The sequence below is a fragment of the Brachypodium distachyon genome, chromosome 2, assembly GCF_000005505.3.
Source record: "Brachypodium distachyon strain Bd21 chromosome 2, Brachypodium_distachyon_v3.0, whole genome shotgun sequence".
Lineage (NCBI taxonomy): Eukaryota > Viridiplantae > Streptophyta > Magnoliopsida > Poales > Poaceae > Brachypodium > Brachypodium distachyon.
In genome coordinates, this window is record NC_016132.3 from 25,920,281 (window position 1) to 25,935,005 (window position 14,725).

Consider the following 14,725-nt stretch of genomic DNA (forward strand, 5'->3'; position numbering starts at 1 on the left):
TGGAGCGCGCCACCGGCAACTCATCGCCGACCACTTTTTCTATGGGTTATCGGAGGCCGAGCAGGCACTGCCGGAGTGGGACCGCCACACCGGCACCGCTTGGGCGCAATTCTTTGACAACCAGCGCGTCGCCGCCCTCCCATCTACGAAAGCCAAGGTTAGGTCACGCCGCAGGCGAGGAACAACATTGCCAGCCGGCGTGCCTTCGAGGAGCAACAGGGCAGGGACGCTGACGGCGGTGATGGCGCACATCTCCGCCGGCAATGTGCCTCGCCTCCACACCCCGTCGCCTCCTCCCGCGCCGGCCGGCTGCCACCGCGATCTGGCCGTTGGGTCCAGCTCCTCCTCCTCGGTGGCGCGCACGTCGACGATGTGTCGTTAAGGACGAGCCGGGTTCATCCCGTGGGCGCGGGGCCGCATCGCTTCCACACGGCCAAAGCCGGAGCCGAAGGGGTCACAGGAGGTGGAAGACGAGTGCCGGCCGCTAGAGTTCCGCCGCGACGGCGACCCAGAGGAATTCCTGGGACAGCTGGCGGCGGAGCGCGCCAGCCAGCAATGCGTCCCCTCGGCCTCACAATGACGGACGACGAAATCCTCGCCTAGAGCGTGCGAGAGGCGGTAGCGAAGAAGCAACCCGACGTGAGGATGACGACACCGACTCAGAGGCCTAACTCAAGGACTACTAGGCTAAATTTTTTATATTTTTGAGTTATATTAAATTCACCGTGCTCAATTAAATTTTGCCAAGCATTATTTTTTGAGGATTTGGTATTGAGGCCGCAGCTAGGTGCCAGCAGATCCTAAATTTTTTATTTTTGCGCCATGCGGCCTAAAAATCTGCCGCGGCAGGCACCAAATGGGGGACACGGCTCAAGATGCTCGATGTATCGCGCTTTGTTTTAACTTGATATATAGCACTTTTCCAAAAAAAAAAGATATATAGCAGGATTTCTTCCAAGAAATAAAAAGTACTACTAGGAGTAAACACGAGAACATTAGTATTTCTACCGAAAAAGGAAAAGATGTGATCTGAGAGTTCATATTCCACAATATGCAGTCTACACAATATACACCATTGTTTGTTTCACATTCTCAGAGTAGGGCACACTATATGAAGCACCCGTGAATACACAAAACCGTGAAACCACAGCCCACGGAAAATAATTTATGCACCCCTGTGCACATGAACAAAGAATGATTTTGCCTACCGGGAAAGCAATAACTCAATCTATCCCTGTGCACATTTGATATTGCTGTTAGGACTCACTTGAGATCACGTCAGCCAAGGTAACCTGACGGTCAACTTCCAAACCTTCAATTTTCATCCTCCAAAAGAATTGCATCGAGCAGACAGCTAAACTGCGAGGAATCTCCATGCGCGAAGGAAGGAGGATGGCAAGTAGTGGTAGAACCTAACAGCCCCACGACGACACACGCCGCCCAGACCCAGCTTGGTGCAAGGAGGCCATGCTCATATGCAACCAATGCAAAAGATGTTTTCCACATCACAATCAAGCCTCAAACATCTACCAATAGAATTACCAGTAGTCATCAGAATATCCGTGTCCCGACCAGCGTGAACGGGATGCACCAGATTTCCCTGCAGATTGCCACTGACGAGGACTAAAACCTCTGTCATATTGTCTCCTGAAATGCTGTTCAGGTGACTGTGTGCTCCTCCCCTTAAAAGTTCTCCGAGCAGCATTTCTTAGTTCCTCTTCCATATCATATTCTTCACGCTGAAAAATTGAAGCAAAAAGTTAGCTTCACTAGTAGGAAAACAAGTCGGCTGTAATAGCTGATAAAGTGAAATGAACTCCATAAGTCTCATTTTCTTTCCTTACAGATAACTCCATCTTACTGCCATTGTCAAGTGGCAACCAGCAAGCAACATCAAAAACAAACTTAAAGCAGACATGGGTTTTCTGTTGCTAGTACGCACCTACCATTATTCCAAAAATTGGTGATTTCCTATACACCTTGGGTTTGGATATTCATATAATTAGAATGAGAATAAACCTTCGCAAGTTTTCATCTACCACTTCAAATTTTGAATTCATGTACGGCTAGTTCCAGTCCCAAACTCTGGTGCCAAATACTATCAGAAGACCCACTTAAGTGTTTATGTAGTTACATAAAGAGTTCAGGCCACTCTTGTTATTTTCCCGTAGAATGTTCAGTACAGTTGAAACTTGAAAATGTAAAAAGTGAGAAGGCCAAACAGATTTCATGCAAAAATTACTTGATTGCCATTTCTCGGAATCATAGTTGATTGCAGTTGTATCTTACCTTTTGAGGATCTGAAAGAATATTATATGCCTCCCCAATCATTTTGAACAGATGATCAGCATCTGCATGAACCTCCTTGACAACATCCCTCCAAAATCCATCATCAGCATTCTCATTTCTTACTAGCAGTTGAGAGGCCTGCAGGTCAAAGTTGTGTTAAAAGCAAACTCTGCCTAAGAAGTGCCAATGAGAAATAATCTGAATGGAAACCTTGTCCGGGTGATGTTTTAATGCAGCTTTCCGGTATGCCTTCTTAATATCTAGTGGAGAGCAGGATGGTTCGACTCCCCTGGAAAAAATAAATAATTGCGCAATTAAGTTATGTACACATTATATGAGCAAAACAGAGTTCCCTTTACTACGCGCAACGTGAATAGTTCACTGAAAGTTAAAAGAAGTGACAAAGAAATGGGATAATGCTACCAATTTTAAACGACATTACTGGTAAAAATGAGACTGGATGCAAGACAAAGTTCCCCTTGCAACACATAAATGACTGCAGGTTTTCTGTCCTAGTTAACAAATTCCTTTTCATCACGTTACTTCTTTTGCTTACCAAATGCTCTATACTCACTGTCTTGGACTTGATATTTATATAACTTTTTTATATAGCACAAGACGTCTTGTGTTTAACAAAAAAACAAAATAACAATAACTTCCTAGTAGCTACCTACTAGATTGCTCTAAGTAGCAACCATTTGTGCCCCCCAAGTGCAATATTTGTTACATGGCATCATCCTTCAACACACAAGACAACCGTGTCAACAGGCAGCTACTAGGATATTAGAATAACACACCATAAACAGGATTAACCTGTCCAGTACTACCATGCTTGCTCGTATTACTTCTTGTGTTGGTCAAACAAATGGGAACTATAACTGCTGCCGCTATCAAGAAATGGTATCTTGCTATCTCAGGACATAACGTCCCTAGAATGCACTTAATGCAACATACCTCCCCTACAGTATCGTCACCGCAGTAGAGTTTAACCATAGTATAGCTTAAAACATTTTCTAGCAATGCCATTTCAATGCCAAAGCAATGCTCTTGCGAACAATTTTCTTACATGAAAGAGCATTGTTCCTTTAAGGGCTATTTGAATGTACTCGTTTCTTATAGGCATAATCAATGGTATGGTTTGTTAACCTATGATAATAAGGTGGAAACAAATGTAGGAGGCACACATTAACTACTTTAAAATGCAAATATTTTGAATGATGGAACTGGAACTGAACATGGCAAAGAAAAAACAGCTCAGTAAACTTAACTTAGAAAAACTTACAGGATTAAATACAAATTCAACGGGGCATCTTTTTTGGCTTCATCTTCTACAGAAAGAAGTCGTGCACGTGCCTGCTTCAGGTCACTATACGTGTTCAAAACTTTTGGTGATACTCCAGGCTTATTGGCTTGCTTTTGAAGAAGTGAGATTAGCTTCCTTAAATCATTAGCAGATTGTCCATAATCCCTTATCATCTCATATAAGGTGGCTCGCCTAGAAATTGCCTGGAATTAAGAAGCTATTAAACAAAATTCTTAAACAAATATGTAGAGATAAAACAGTTTGGACATAGTCTTTGGCTCCAATTGTTGTACATAGAAACATGTGCAAGGGAAGCTCATAACATAGGGAAAAAGCTTCCAAAGTCTAAGGTATACCTTCGGATAATTTGCATCAAGAACCATGGCTAACGAGCAATCTGCTATTGCATCAGTAAGTTGACCGAGTGCTTGATATGCAGCTGCACGGTTGCAAAAACAGACAGCCGAAAAGGGACGTGAATCACTATTGCATGCCAAAGCAGCTGAATACTGTTCCACAGCTTCTGAATATCGACGAGCTTTAAATGATTCATTCCCCGCATCCTAACAAATATCACACGTGGAGAAAGAACAATAGAAATTGTAAGTTACTGCCAACATAAACTAAGGACCAACAAATTTATGTTTATTCAGTAATGTTGCACCAAACTAGACCTGATTATATCAATTTATGACTTCCAGGAACTAAGTCTGAAGTTTGATTAGCAGCAAACACAGTATGTAGCAGCACTGGAGTAGCAATTCCACACACAAAATGAATGCACAATGCACGTTTCCACACAATTGAATATAGCATACCAGCAGTAATTTACAAATCCAAGATATACAGCAAGAATCTGACAGATGTGTTCTGAAAATAGTATCCAGACATACCCACACATATCTCACAAATTAATCTAATAATTAGTGGACAAAAATAAAAGATATCTACACAAAATTTTGAACTATTAGCAAACACATCATTGCACACATCAGAAACAAAATTTGGACACAACCGTGAACAAGTGATGAACACAAGCATCAGTTTTAGAGTTGAGTAATAAGGAAGCGTCGTTTGTGGAGGCCTCCATGCAGACAACAGCTCCACAGAAGAGGCAGCGACTTCCAAACCTCAGCTATCGCGCCAGGTGAAGCTTACAAGAAAAGATGGAATGCACAAAGAGCAGGCGAGGGATGGAACGAGGAAGGCCACCGGGAGACTCAAGATCTAAACGACATGCACATGAAGAATCTTCAAATCTGGTTCAGGTACTGGATTTTGGAATTTAGGGTTTGGGGCAGCATGAGCAAGTGGCATTCTCCAAGAAGGCCTTCATGTGTCAGCTGAGGCTTTGTATGCGAGCTGGAGATGGTCAAATCTGAAGATGATCTGCAGTGTTCTGGTCAGGCTACCGGTATGTTAAAACAAAGACCGAGCCTGGCCAAAGGAGCAAACTCGGTTTGGCTGAAGAAAACAAGACCTAGCCTGGGCTGCCAATGAACAGGTCAGCACCAAACTAAAGTGAAGAGATATGCTGCTGTTGATTTTTGGAGATGCAAGTGCGGGCCACACAAGCTCCATCCATGTGTGTACAAGAACACTAAGGTTACTATCCCACACCTTGCACCCACTACCATTTGCGCCCGCCACCCCTCACTTTGACCCCTCCACCTCTTGGTAGGTTTACCTTTCACTTTGGTGCCCACCACATTCACATCCCCAATGATGGGGCGCGACTTACAGCCACCACAAGAAGGAATGTCCGGAGAGACAACTAGGCCTAGGGTAGGGAGCACTAATTTCACTAATCCAAAGCACCATGCTGTTTTTTCTTTTTTTGCGAAGAAAAGCACCATGCTGTTTGGCCTAGTAACCAAGGAATGCTAATTGTTCTGTGGGGCAACTGGCTGTTGTCGAACATGATGATAAACTGAGAATATCTGATGCACATTTTCTGTTGGCTTTGCTGGATACTGATGATTCAGTTTTTCTACAGCGCGAATGATAATTAAACAGGACAATAATGCACCTTAAATTATTTAATGTTTGCTGGTAAGAACAGACTCAACTATCTGGTTGCCTTTATGAAACCCAATATTGTTCCTGCAGCCCAGTGATGATTGGTTCCAAGAAATTTCATGGAAGCAGAAAACTGATACACCAGCATCATCTTTAGTTCAGTGATGCCATTCATTTCTTTGTACACCTACTTTTATTGTCAGTTAGCACAAAATGATCTACATGATACAAGTTTATTTGCTTATTTTATTTCTGGTGTAAATGATTTCTAAAATCAAAATGATGCCACTTTTGTGTTGCCTAATCATGTCTGGTGCAACTAACATGAAAAATCAACATAGAAGTTTTCTTATGTTTGAATCTGAGGCCAAAGTCCAAACAAAGCTGACATTGATGATAAGGCTAGTAGCTTTAATCTAAGGTCAATCCTTTTCTGTCCTGCCTTCTTGTTTGTTTTATTCTTCTTTCTTCTTTTTGGTGTAGGAACTCATGAAAAGAATTCTCAGGCCAACTGAAGACAGCTATAGGGCGAACATGTGCTCGTATGGCATAAAATTGAGATCATGATGAAGCAAATGCAACAGGAAACTTGCGTATGGATCTTATTGAAATTAGAAAACTTGAGTGCTTGTCGGCTGAAATTCATCCGTACGAAAATGCAGACAATTTATAGCACCCAAGTAATAGGATGATGACGAGAAGCGGGTCGTACTTGACGCAGTTGTTAATCAAACAAAAAAAAATAAACACATTATCTACAAAAATTAGTACAAATATGCTTCAAAAGGATAAAGGGACTTGGTCGAATCCTGAGTTCCTGACAGGTGAATCTCAGAATATAACAACATATACACATCATGGGTACAAATACATCAGGTTCCATCTTTGCAGGTATGTTACAGGATGAAAAGAAATCAATAGGGACAGAGGTATACCTTAAAAGAAAGAAGTTGTCTTATGCTTGTAGAAAGTGACGACAAACATTTTTGAGATGTGCTGCCATCACTGCATGATAGGCACCATTCAGGAGTCAAAACATCAAAAGGAAAACTGTGTAATAAGGAAAATAACAGGACCTGGCAAATTTACGAGAAAGTGGTGGAAACCAAGTTACCTATCTTTGACAGGTGTCACTAGCTCATGCCTCATTAGCAAGTCAAGAGCCTCTTCAAGCTTGCCTAGAAGGAAGTAAGACTTGCAAATGAGGTATGGCCGCCAAAGGCTTCCAGAGCATTCTGCCTTTTCAGATACACTGGAATTATTTGACTCCCCATTGCCATTAACTAAAACAGAATTTCTTTCAGCCAAATGTACTGTTTCCTGGCATAATTCAATTACTTCTTCATATCTTCTTAGCTGTTCGGTCCAACCATCATATTAGTAACTAGTGAATAAATACATGAGCTAAATAGAGATGAAATAACAGGCCACTTGGACATATGACTAATCCATCGATGACCTCAGACAAGAGATACACACCGTCAGTAGAGCATCTGCTTTCATCTCCATTAGGTTATCTGAGTGTGAACTTATGTGCAGTGCGTTGCAGATCAATTCCAAAGCTGTTGTTGCTTCAGGCAATGTTCTTTTCTTAAGAAGTTCCCTGGACTGGGATATCATATCTGCCACTCTCTGCAGCATAGGTGAAAGGATGTCACTGAGATATAATGTATAACTAGCAGCTAATCTTATTCCTACTGAGAAGTTTTGAACTCACATAGTTGTCAGCTCTACTTAAGGAAATGATCATTCAACAGATACAGGTTTTTGGCACCAGTCAACACAAAAGATTCTAGATATTTGCGCAGGTGGTACGTACTACTCCCTCCGTCCAACAATATGGGGCATATTAGGGTTCGGTTGACCAACTCTTTGACCACAAATTACTTCATAAATATGCGACTAATGTGATCAAAATCATTACCATAAGCAAATATCCTTGAGTAGAAATATAATGAATATGAATCTATGTCATATAATCATATATTAATAGAGTAATTTGAGGTCAAAGCAATGGTCAAAGGAAAGCTAATACGCCCCCTATGGTTGGACGGAAGTAGTACTATATGGGGCTTGTATGATCCTCTACAACTTCAAGTTCAAACAAAAAAGATACTAGGAGAAGCTCAAATTATTTTAGAATGACCAAACATGATTTTAAAATTTATATGCGTGTAGCCTAAATGTAGATTAGCTTATATAAATGGGCCTAGCTATTAGTCGCACTAGATATGCCCCAAACTAAAGAAGGTGTACCAGGTCCAACCATCCAGGACAGTGTTCCTCTACAATAGACAAGCAGTAAGTCTGGTCAGGCTAATTTCACGAGCCGTGTAACAGAAAAAATGGGCAATTTGATGAGTTGTGGTGGTTGATGATAATAAAAAGAATCATTTAGAAAAAGGTGAATCTGAGAATAATATGGCAATGTGTGGGGGTGTTCGAAAAATATCCAGTTTCAGCTTCTACGCCAAGCATAATCGAAAATCCAAGTGCAGAACTGAATTACAATTTTATATCATATCAATAACTACCTGCTTCACAAATGCAGCCAAATAGACACCAATGTAATAAGCTAGCCATCCAATATTATCCAACAGAAACTTTAGTATAACTATATCATCACCAGTACCTTAAAATGAAAAGGAAAAAGAACAACCTGGTATCTGTAATAGAATATCAACACCCATCTATTTGCTGTTTTCTGCAATGGTATGTTATATATTGTGCATCGGGGGAATGCCTAAATCCTACTCCCTCCGTCCCACAAAGATTGGCACGGTTTGACCTAGAGCTAGTTCAAATCCGTGCCAATCTTTATGGGACGGAGGGAGTAGTAAAATAAATTGAAGAAAGTCTCATGGCCTGCACTAATGCAGTATTGTTCATACATAGTTCCTACTAATTAACAAGACAAAGAACATTGGTGAAATACTTAGGGCTTGTTACGTTTACAGGATTTTGAAATCACAGGAAAAGGAAAAGGAAAAGTAGAGGATTGGGATGTCATGCACACTTCAATCCTTCAGAAATTTCCATGAGGTCTCACCTGATGCTAAGAATCCTTAGGGATTAGGTCAATTGGGGCATAATCCTTAGGATCTAGCATCTGTATTTCTGCGAAACGAATGCTACACATAGAGAAAATTCCTAAGGTTTGAAATCCTATTAAAATCCTGCAAACCGAGTGAGCCCTTATTCTAGCAACGAGTCCACGACACTTATCTGCTCGTACTGTCTGGTATTGGGTAATGATTGACATTCCTAATATACCGATACAAGGAAATGACTAGAACAGGCATAGTTTTCAGTAAAATAGCTAGAATTACCAGACAACACCATCAGTGTGCCCATCTTATTATAGATCACCGGCGGAGCCACCGCCCGGCTAGCCAGGCTCCAGCCGGTGATATACACTATCAATTAGTGTTGATTAAGTGATTTTAGGTTGATTTTGTTGGGCAAAAATCAATTAGAGAGGCCACGTGAAGAATTTGCCCAGGCTTAATAAGCCGGCTGGCTCCGCCACTGTTATAGATTAAACCAATCATATTAGTACTTAGTCCATTCGATATCCTCTTTGGAGTTAGGGCACGTCAAGGCTACTGGGCAGGAGCGGTGGAGCAAGGAACGCATCCAAACTGACCTTATCTTAGATATATGCTTTGATTATTAGTAGTACTATATGAAATAGATTTGTACTTGGGGTCATCGACCAAGATTCGTACACCGCATCCCATGTTCCAAACTAGCGTCCCAAAGAACCCCACTCCGTTTCGATCCTCGATTTAGCCACCTGCAATCCCGTTCCTTGACCCAGACTACCTACTTTTCAGGTAATTATTGGGCCCCTAGTCAAATTATCCTCACGTAGCTACCTAGGAACCTAATTCGGGATTTGGCACTAGACTAATTGGGGCATGGGGACTAATTGCTGGCCTGTAGCCCAACTAGCACCTTTGTGAACACTGATTGAAGTCCCATAAAATGCATGCTTTCATGAGATATTGCTAGAGAATCAAAAGTAGTTTTTAGAACCTACCAAATAAAAAATTAAGAATTTATTCCTTTGGTAGCTTTAGTAGGTTTTAAGAAAGAAGATAGATGGCATAGATTCTAAGACATGCCGATATTATTAAACATGCATTAAGAAGAAATATAGCATACCTTGGCTTTTTCCAGACCATCAGAAGCCTCAGCAAACATTTTAAAGTCAGAACCAGCAGCATTGTCAGACTTCAAACAGGCTGTGTAATTTCTTGATGCGCCATCAAGATCTCCAAGTGCTAGTTGACAACTGCATTAGTGGATAGTAAGAAAATAAACCTGGCAATCACTTAAGAAAGTATGAAGATGAAAGGAAGTATGTGCAACTAAAGTTGCCGAGTTAATGATCCATCCAAATCACTCTAGTACAACAAACATCAAACCACATATGTCCAACAGAAATGTGTTCCCACTGTTCTCGTGGACTACGGTTTTTACTGTCTTAACCATACCATGGTTATTTTTCTCGAACACGCATCAAAATGCATGTCATTTTGTATTAGAAGGAGAATGCTGAGAAGGCACAAAACTTACTAAAACTAAGCTAACAAGGAACCAAAACCTGGTCTACACTAAAACTAAAACGAGAAAGAAGAACGGGCAGATCTGAATTATATGAGCAACGGTGCTAATACACCAGGAAGATGCAATTCTGTTGTTCCAGATGCAATCATGGTTTCAATTATTAATAGGTCTGATATTATCTTGCACGGTAAAATCAGAAAATACCACTATCAGGCACTTACCAGAATAATACACTAGAGTACTATTGCCACGAAAAAATACCAATATATTAAAGTAGTTAAGTCAAGGATAGCAGCTCCTTACTTTGCAGCACGGACTTTAGCCTTAAGAAAGGTGGGGTCAATCGATGTTGCAATTGAGCAGTCTTCAAGAGCTTCTCTCATTCTGCCAAGAGACATTCTAGTAGCCGCACGGTTGCTATAGCACAGTGTCAACGCACGGGAACAACGTCCAGAAGTTCCATGATGAGAAATAGAATTTATACCACGGGTATAACACCCCTCTGCGGTAGCAAAGTGGCCATTTTCATAGGCTTGATTCCCACTGGCACAAATGGAACAAACAAACATTGGATATTATAAACTAGAAAAATGAAGCAAGTTTCTCCAGTAAGATATTTATAAATGTCATCAAAATTACAATGAAATATAAAGACAAAATCAAATAATGCCAGGACAAACCTTGTACGCCAAGTGTCACAAGTCTCCAAGGCTGCCGAAATTTCTTTTGATGAATGTTCTGTCTTACTTGTTTCCGGGGTAAACTGCACGCCTTTTGTGTCCCGTGAGGCTTTTGTTTTTACAGAAGCCTGCACAGCTGAAGGCTTAGGTGTCTGCCCACCTTTAGTCCTTGACTTCCTTTTGGTATTACGTTTTTCAGTCGATAAGGTACTATCGGGATACAGTGATGCACCAAAGGTGAAGCTCAGCCCACTAAAATTTTCTGAGCTTGACTGAAAATTAACAGGTTCACCAGACTCATGCAGCTTTCTGGAGGTGTCATCTTCACAAGTTTTCCCTTTAACATTGCATTCATAGCCATCAAACCAAGCTTCTGTTGTGCACATTTTAGGTTCATCATTAGCACCAACATTTATATTATTGAAAGAGGGCTCTGATGCATTACAGAAATTTACTTCTTCATCGAAACTAGAAAAGTTGCTACCACAGTTACTCTCAGATGCATCCACATTGGCAGCTCTCCCTTCGTCTTCGTACGTTGGAAGGTCTGCATCAATAACCAAGTGCTCAGTTGCAGAAACTAGATCATCTTCAGCACAACTGGTGTTCTGATTTGGGACACCACCATCAGGAATGTGGATGGACTGGTCAGAACTCACAGATGCCTCTCTTGACACTTCTTCAACTGCTACCTGATAAGGAGAACAATCCATTGGTGAATAATCACCTGCTAAATCTGAGCTTACTCCATTGATGCATGTTTCTTGAGAAACTTGGTTGAATTGAGCATGTTGCTTTAGCCTAGTTGGCCTTTTCTTTTTCCTTGTGCTTTTATGTGCTTCCTTTTTATCTCGATATGCTGACTTTATATAGTCTATACCAAACAAGCTCTCTCTGGAGCACCTAGGCAGATCCTGTTTGATCGCACCAGATTCACCAGGGGCAGTTTCTTTTCCTGCATCCATAGGATTCAAACTGAAGGAGGGCATCACATTTTCAAATGTAGAGAAAATAGATGAATGATTCAAACGAGTAAATGGGCATGACTCCTGGACTTTGGGACGCGGAACAGTACCATATCCTGGCATAGCTTCTGCTTTGCCCTGAAATGAAAAATCAGGAATAGAAGCATCGTTCACTTGAATACATACAGAAGGCCCCTCCATGTTGATGTTCAATTTATTGATATCGTGTGGTGTATGTTCTTCAGCCCCTTCAGATGCAGCAGTTGCACTACTACCACTACCGAAAACAAAGTTACTTGTCCGATAACCATTACTGTTATTAGATTTGGCATATGTTGACTTTCTAATAATATCATCGGCCAGGTTTTTGCCACTGTCCTTTGTCTCAGATGATGCATTGGTTTGAAAATTTGTGAATGATGGGACCTGCGCAGAAAAAAAGCTTGAACTTGCATCACTTCTGAAAACAAATGTTTCTGGTTGTAGACTTGCTGCTTCATCTTTCATGCTCTTAGATGGGATTCTGTATTGTATATTTAACTTTGTCATCTCCTCCTGAAGTGAGCTCTCCATGCTACCTTGATCTGAAGTACGAGTATCTGTACTTGGACCACTGACAAAATTACCACCATCATCCACAACTACCCTTGCCGACTGCTCTGAAGCAGAGCTTGTGCTTCCATTCCTTCCAAACACAAATGTCTCTGGTAGACAATTCGCATTATCAGTTTTCATTTTGTGCCTCACTCCACCTCGTACATTCAAATTATATGTGCTCTCTGGAGGCAAACTGGTAGCAACATTAGCAGAAGTAGAAGCATTGTTATTTGCAGGAGAGAAAAAATCTTTGCCCTTATCTGAAGTATTGCCTGAATTGTTTCCATAAACAGTACCGGCAGCTGCAGGTCTGCCACCCCCAAAGCCAAACACTTCAGTTTGATGGCTATCACCACCTCCATATTTCATGTTCTGAAAGGGCGTGCCACTTCCTATATTCAACGGTGTTATCTTCTCCGGAAGCGCATTAGTGTCATCAGTACCATTAACTGCACTAGATGCATTCTTACTAGAACTAGATGCAACATCATCAGTGCTATCTGCATGGCCACTTCCAGACATGAAAACCGTTGGTGTAACAGTAGTAGCTTCACTGTGGATCCTAACAGGTGCTTCATTGCCTATACTGACCTGTGCAAGCTTCTCCTGCATGGCATTTGCCTCAGTAACATGAACTGAACTGGAAGTGTATCCATCTGCACAAGAGGAAGCAGTTCTCCTGCTATCAGCAAAATTCCCAGATACATTACTTCTGAATACAAACGCTTTTGGCACACCATTAGCATTCTCACTCTGTAAAGGTGGTCCGCTACCTATATTCAACTGCGTCGGTTTTTCCAGGAGCACATTCAATTCACTGTTGAAAACCAAACTAGGTATAGCAACACCAAAAAAAGAGTTTTTATCTTTTTTATTCACCCCCTCACCCACACCAACGCTGCATTTACCTGGACTCCGCAGGTTCAGCTTCCCCATCCTATCGCGCAGCTTTGAAGTAGCCGACGAGCCTTCAACAAACCGAGGCAGGCTGTCCCTCACGCTCCCAAACACGAAGGGAGCATCACTGGATGACGCCGGCGGTGGCTGCGAAGACTGCTGTTTACCCGCTGGGGCAGAACCGAAGACAACACCCCCGGTCTGACCTTTCCCAAACCCAGAACCACCGCCACCGTTCACACTCCCTAGCCCTCCATTTACATTCTGCCCCGATCCATCCGTATCACCGCCGCCGCCGAATGGATTCCACGGCGCGGATGGCGACGGTTGCGCGCGAGAGCGGGAGGTGGTGGCCGCGTGTCGGCGCTTGGCCAGCCGAGGTGCACGACGAGGCGGAGGCGCAACGGAGGGGTCGGTGGGCAACGGCGGGGGCGCGAGGCCGAGACCTAGGTGGGGGCTGGCCATGGGAGCGGCGAAGGGTGGATGGGGGCTGGTCATGGGAGCGGCGGGGGGTGGATGGGGCCAGCTAGGGTTTAAGCGCGGGGTGGAGGGTGCTACCGCCGACGGCATCCCCGTCGGTGGCGGAGCATTCGCCGGCGGCGGCTGATTGGTGTGGAAGGTTCTGTAAGGCCGCGGTTGATTTGGGGAAGAGGGCAGGTCAGGGCAGGGAAGGGAAGGGAGGTTGCTCACGGAAGGCGGCGAAGGCGGATGCGGGGACGGCTTTGTTTGGTAATTTCGGAGTTGGGCTTTGTTCGAGGTTCGAAGATGCCTCGCTTTTAAATTTGGTTATGGGGCCGTCTTGCCGGGCTTCCGTGGTGCAGACCTTTTGGAATTTGTGAGACCGCTTCGAACTATTTCTGCATTCCTACAGAAATCACATGCAACTAGTTTCACATCCATTGCCCGTACTGCTGATCATATTTCCTCCTATCATAAAATGTTGTCGTTGTTTTGAACTAAAACAACGACAAGAATTTAGAATCGGAGTGAGTACATTCCTATGATCCCATTCGAAATCCTATATTCTCCGACAACAATTTTGCATATGGTTTTGATCGCCGGTGGTGCCTGGCCTGATAAGATTTTCAAAGACAGTGTCATAAACTTATGTTTTTTTATGAGTACCCAAAAAGTTATGGCAAGGCACGAGTATCAATTTGCACACAACATATCCCATGTATACTCACAAGTTAATTGGATATGATAAATTGGCATTTTGGGGCTGTTGGGTGATTTAAAAATTATGGCTTGCCATTTGACGTTGTATTCATTTATCTTCTTGCCGTTGAATTGGCATAGAATTCCTTGCATCATGTGTGCCCTGGTATTGGGTATCAGTTTTTCCTTTTTGTGTATCGACATTTTGTGCATAGACCAGTGGGAGCCTTACGATTTCTAAATTA

General features: G+C 42.5%; 1 protein-coding gene across 2 annotated transcripts; it reads right to left on the minus strand.

Annotated features, from left to right (window-relative positions):
* Positions 1-975: 975 nt before the first annotated feature.
* On the minus strand, positions 976-14,059 carry LOC100846916. Of its 2 annotated transcripts, XM_010233169.3 has the most exons (13): positions 13,334-14,059; positions 11,939-13,081; positions 10,864-11,818; positions 10,487-10,726; positions 9,779-9,908; positions 7,091-7,243; positions 6,726-6,967; positions 6,547-6,616; positions 3,949-4,155; positions 3,572-3,795; positions 2,500-2,578; positions 2,290-2,427; positions 976-1,739 (listed from the first exon to the last, which is right to left on the minus strand). In XM_010233169.3, exons 1-13 carry the CDS (start codon positions 13,890-13,892, stop codon positions 1,539-1,541), a joined length of 4,341 nt encoding a protein of 1,446 aa, XP_010231471.1. In that variant the 5' UTR covers positions 13,893-14,059; the 3' UTR covers positions 976-1,538. The 2 variants fall into 2 exon arrangements, with proteins under 2 accessions (XP_010231471.1, XP_003568574.2); XM_003568526.4 differs by having other exon boundaries at positions 10,864-13,081.
* Positions 14,060-14,725: the final 666 nt, after the last annotated feature.

What these genes read in the sequence shown, in the direction of transcription:
- LOC100846916 (XM_003568526.4), bottom strand. Translation starts at nt 13,892, where the DNA reads ATGCCGTCGGCGGTAGCACCCTCCACCCCGCGCTTAAACCCTAGCTGG. An exon ending in ATGGTCTGGAAAAAGCCAAG is followed by an intron (nt 7,244 to 9,778) that starts GTATGCTATATT and finishes CCTATGCTGCAG; the next exon opens with AGAGTGGCAGATATGATATC. An exon ending in TTGAATTTGTATTTAATCCT is followed by an intron (nt 2,579 to 3,571) that starts GTAAGTTTTTCT and finishes TATTTTTTCCAG; the next exon opens with GGGAGTCGAACCATCCTGCT.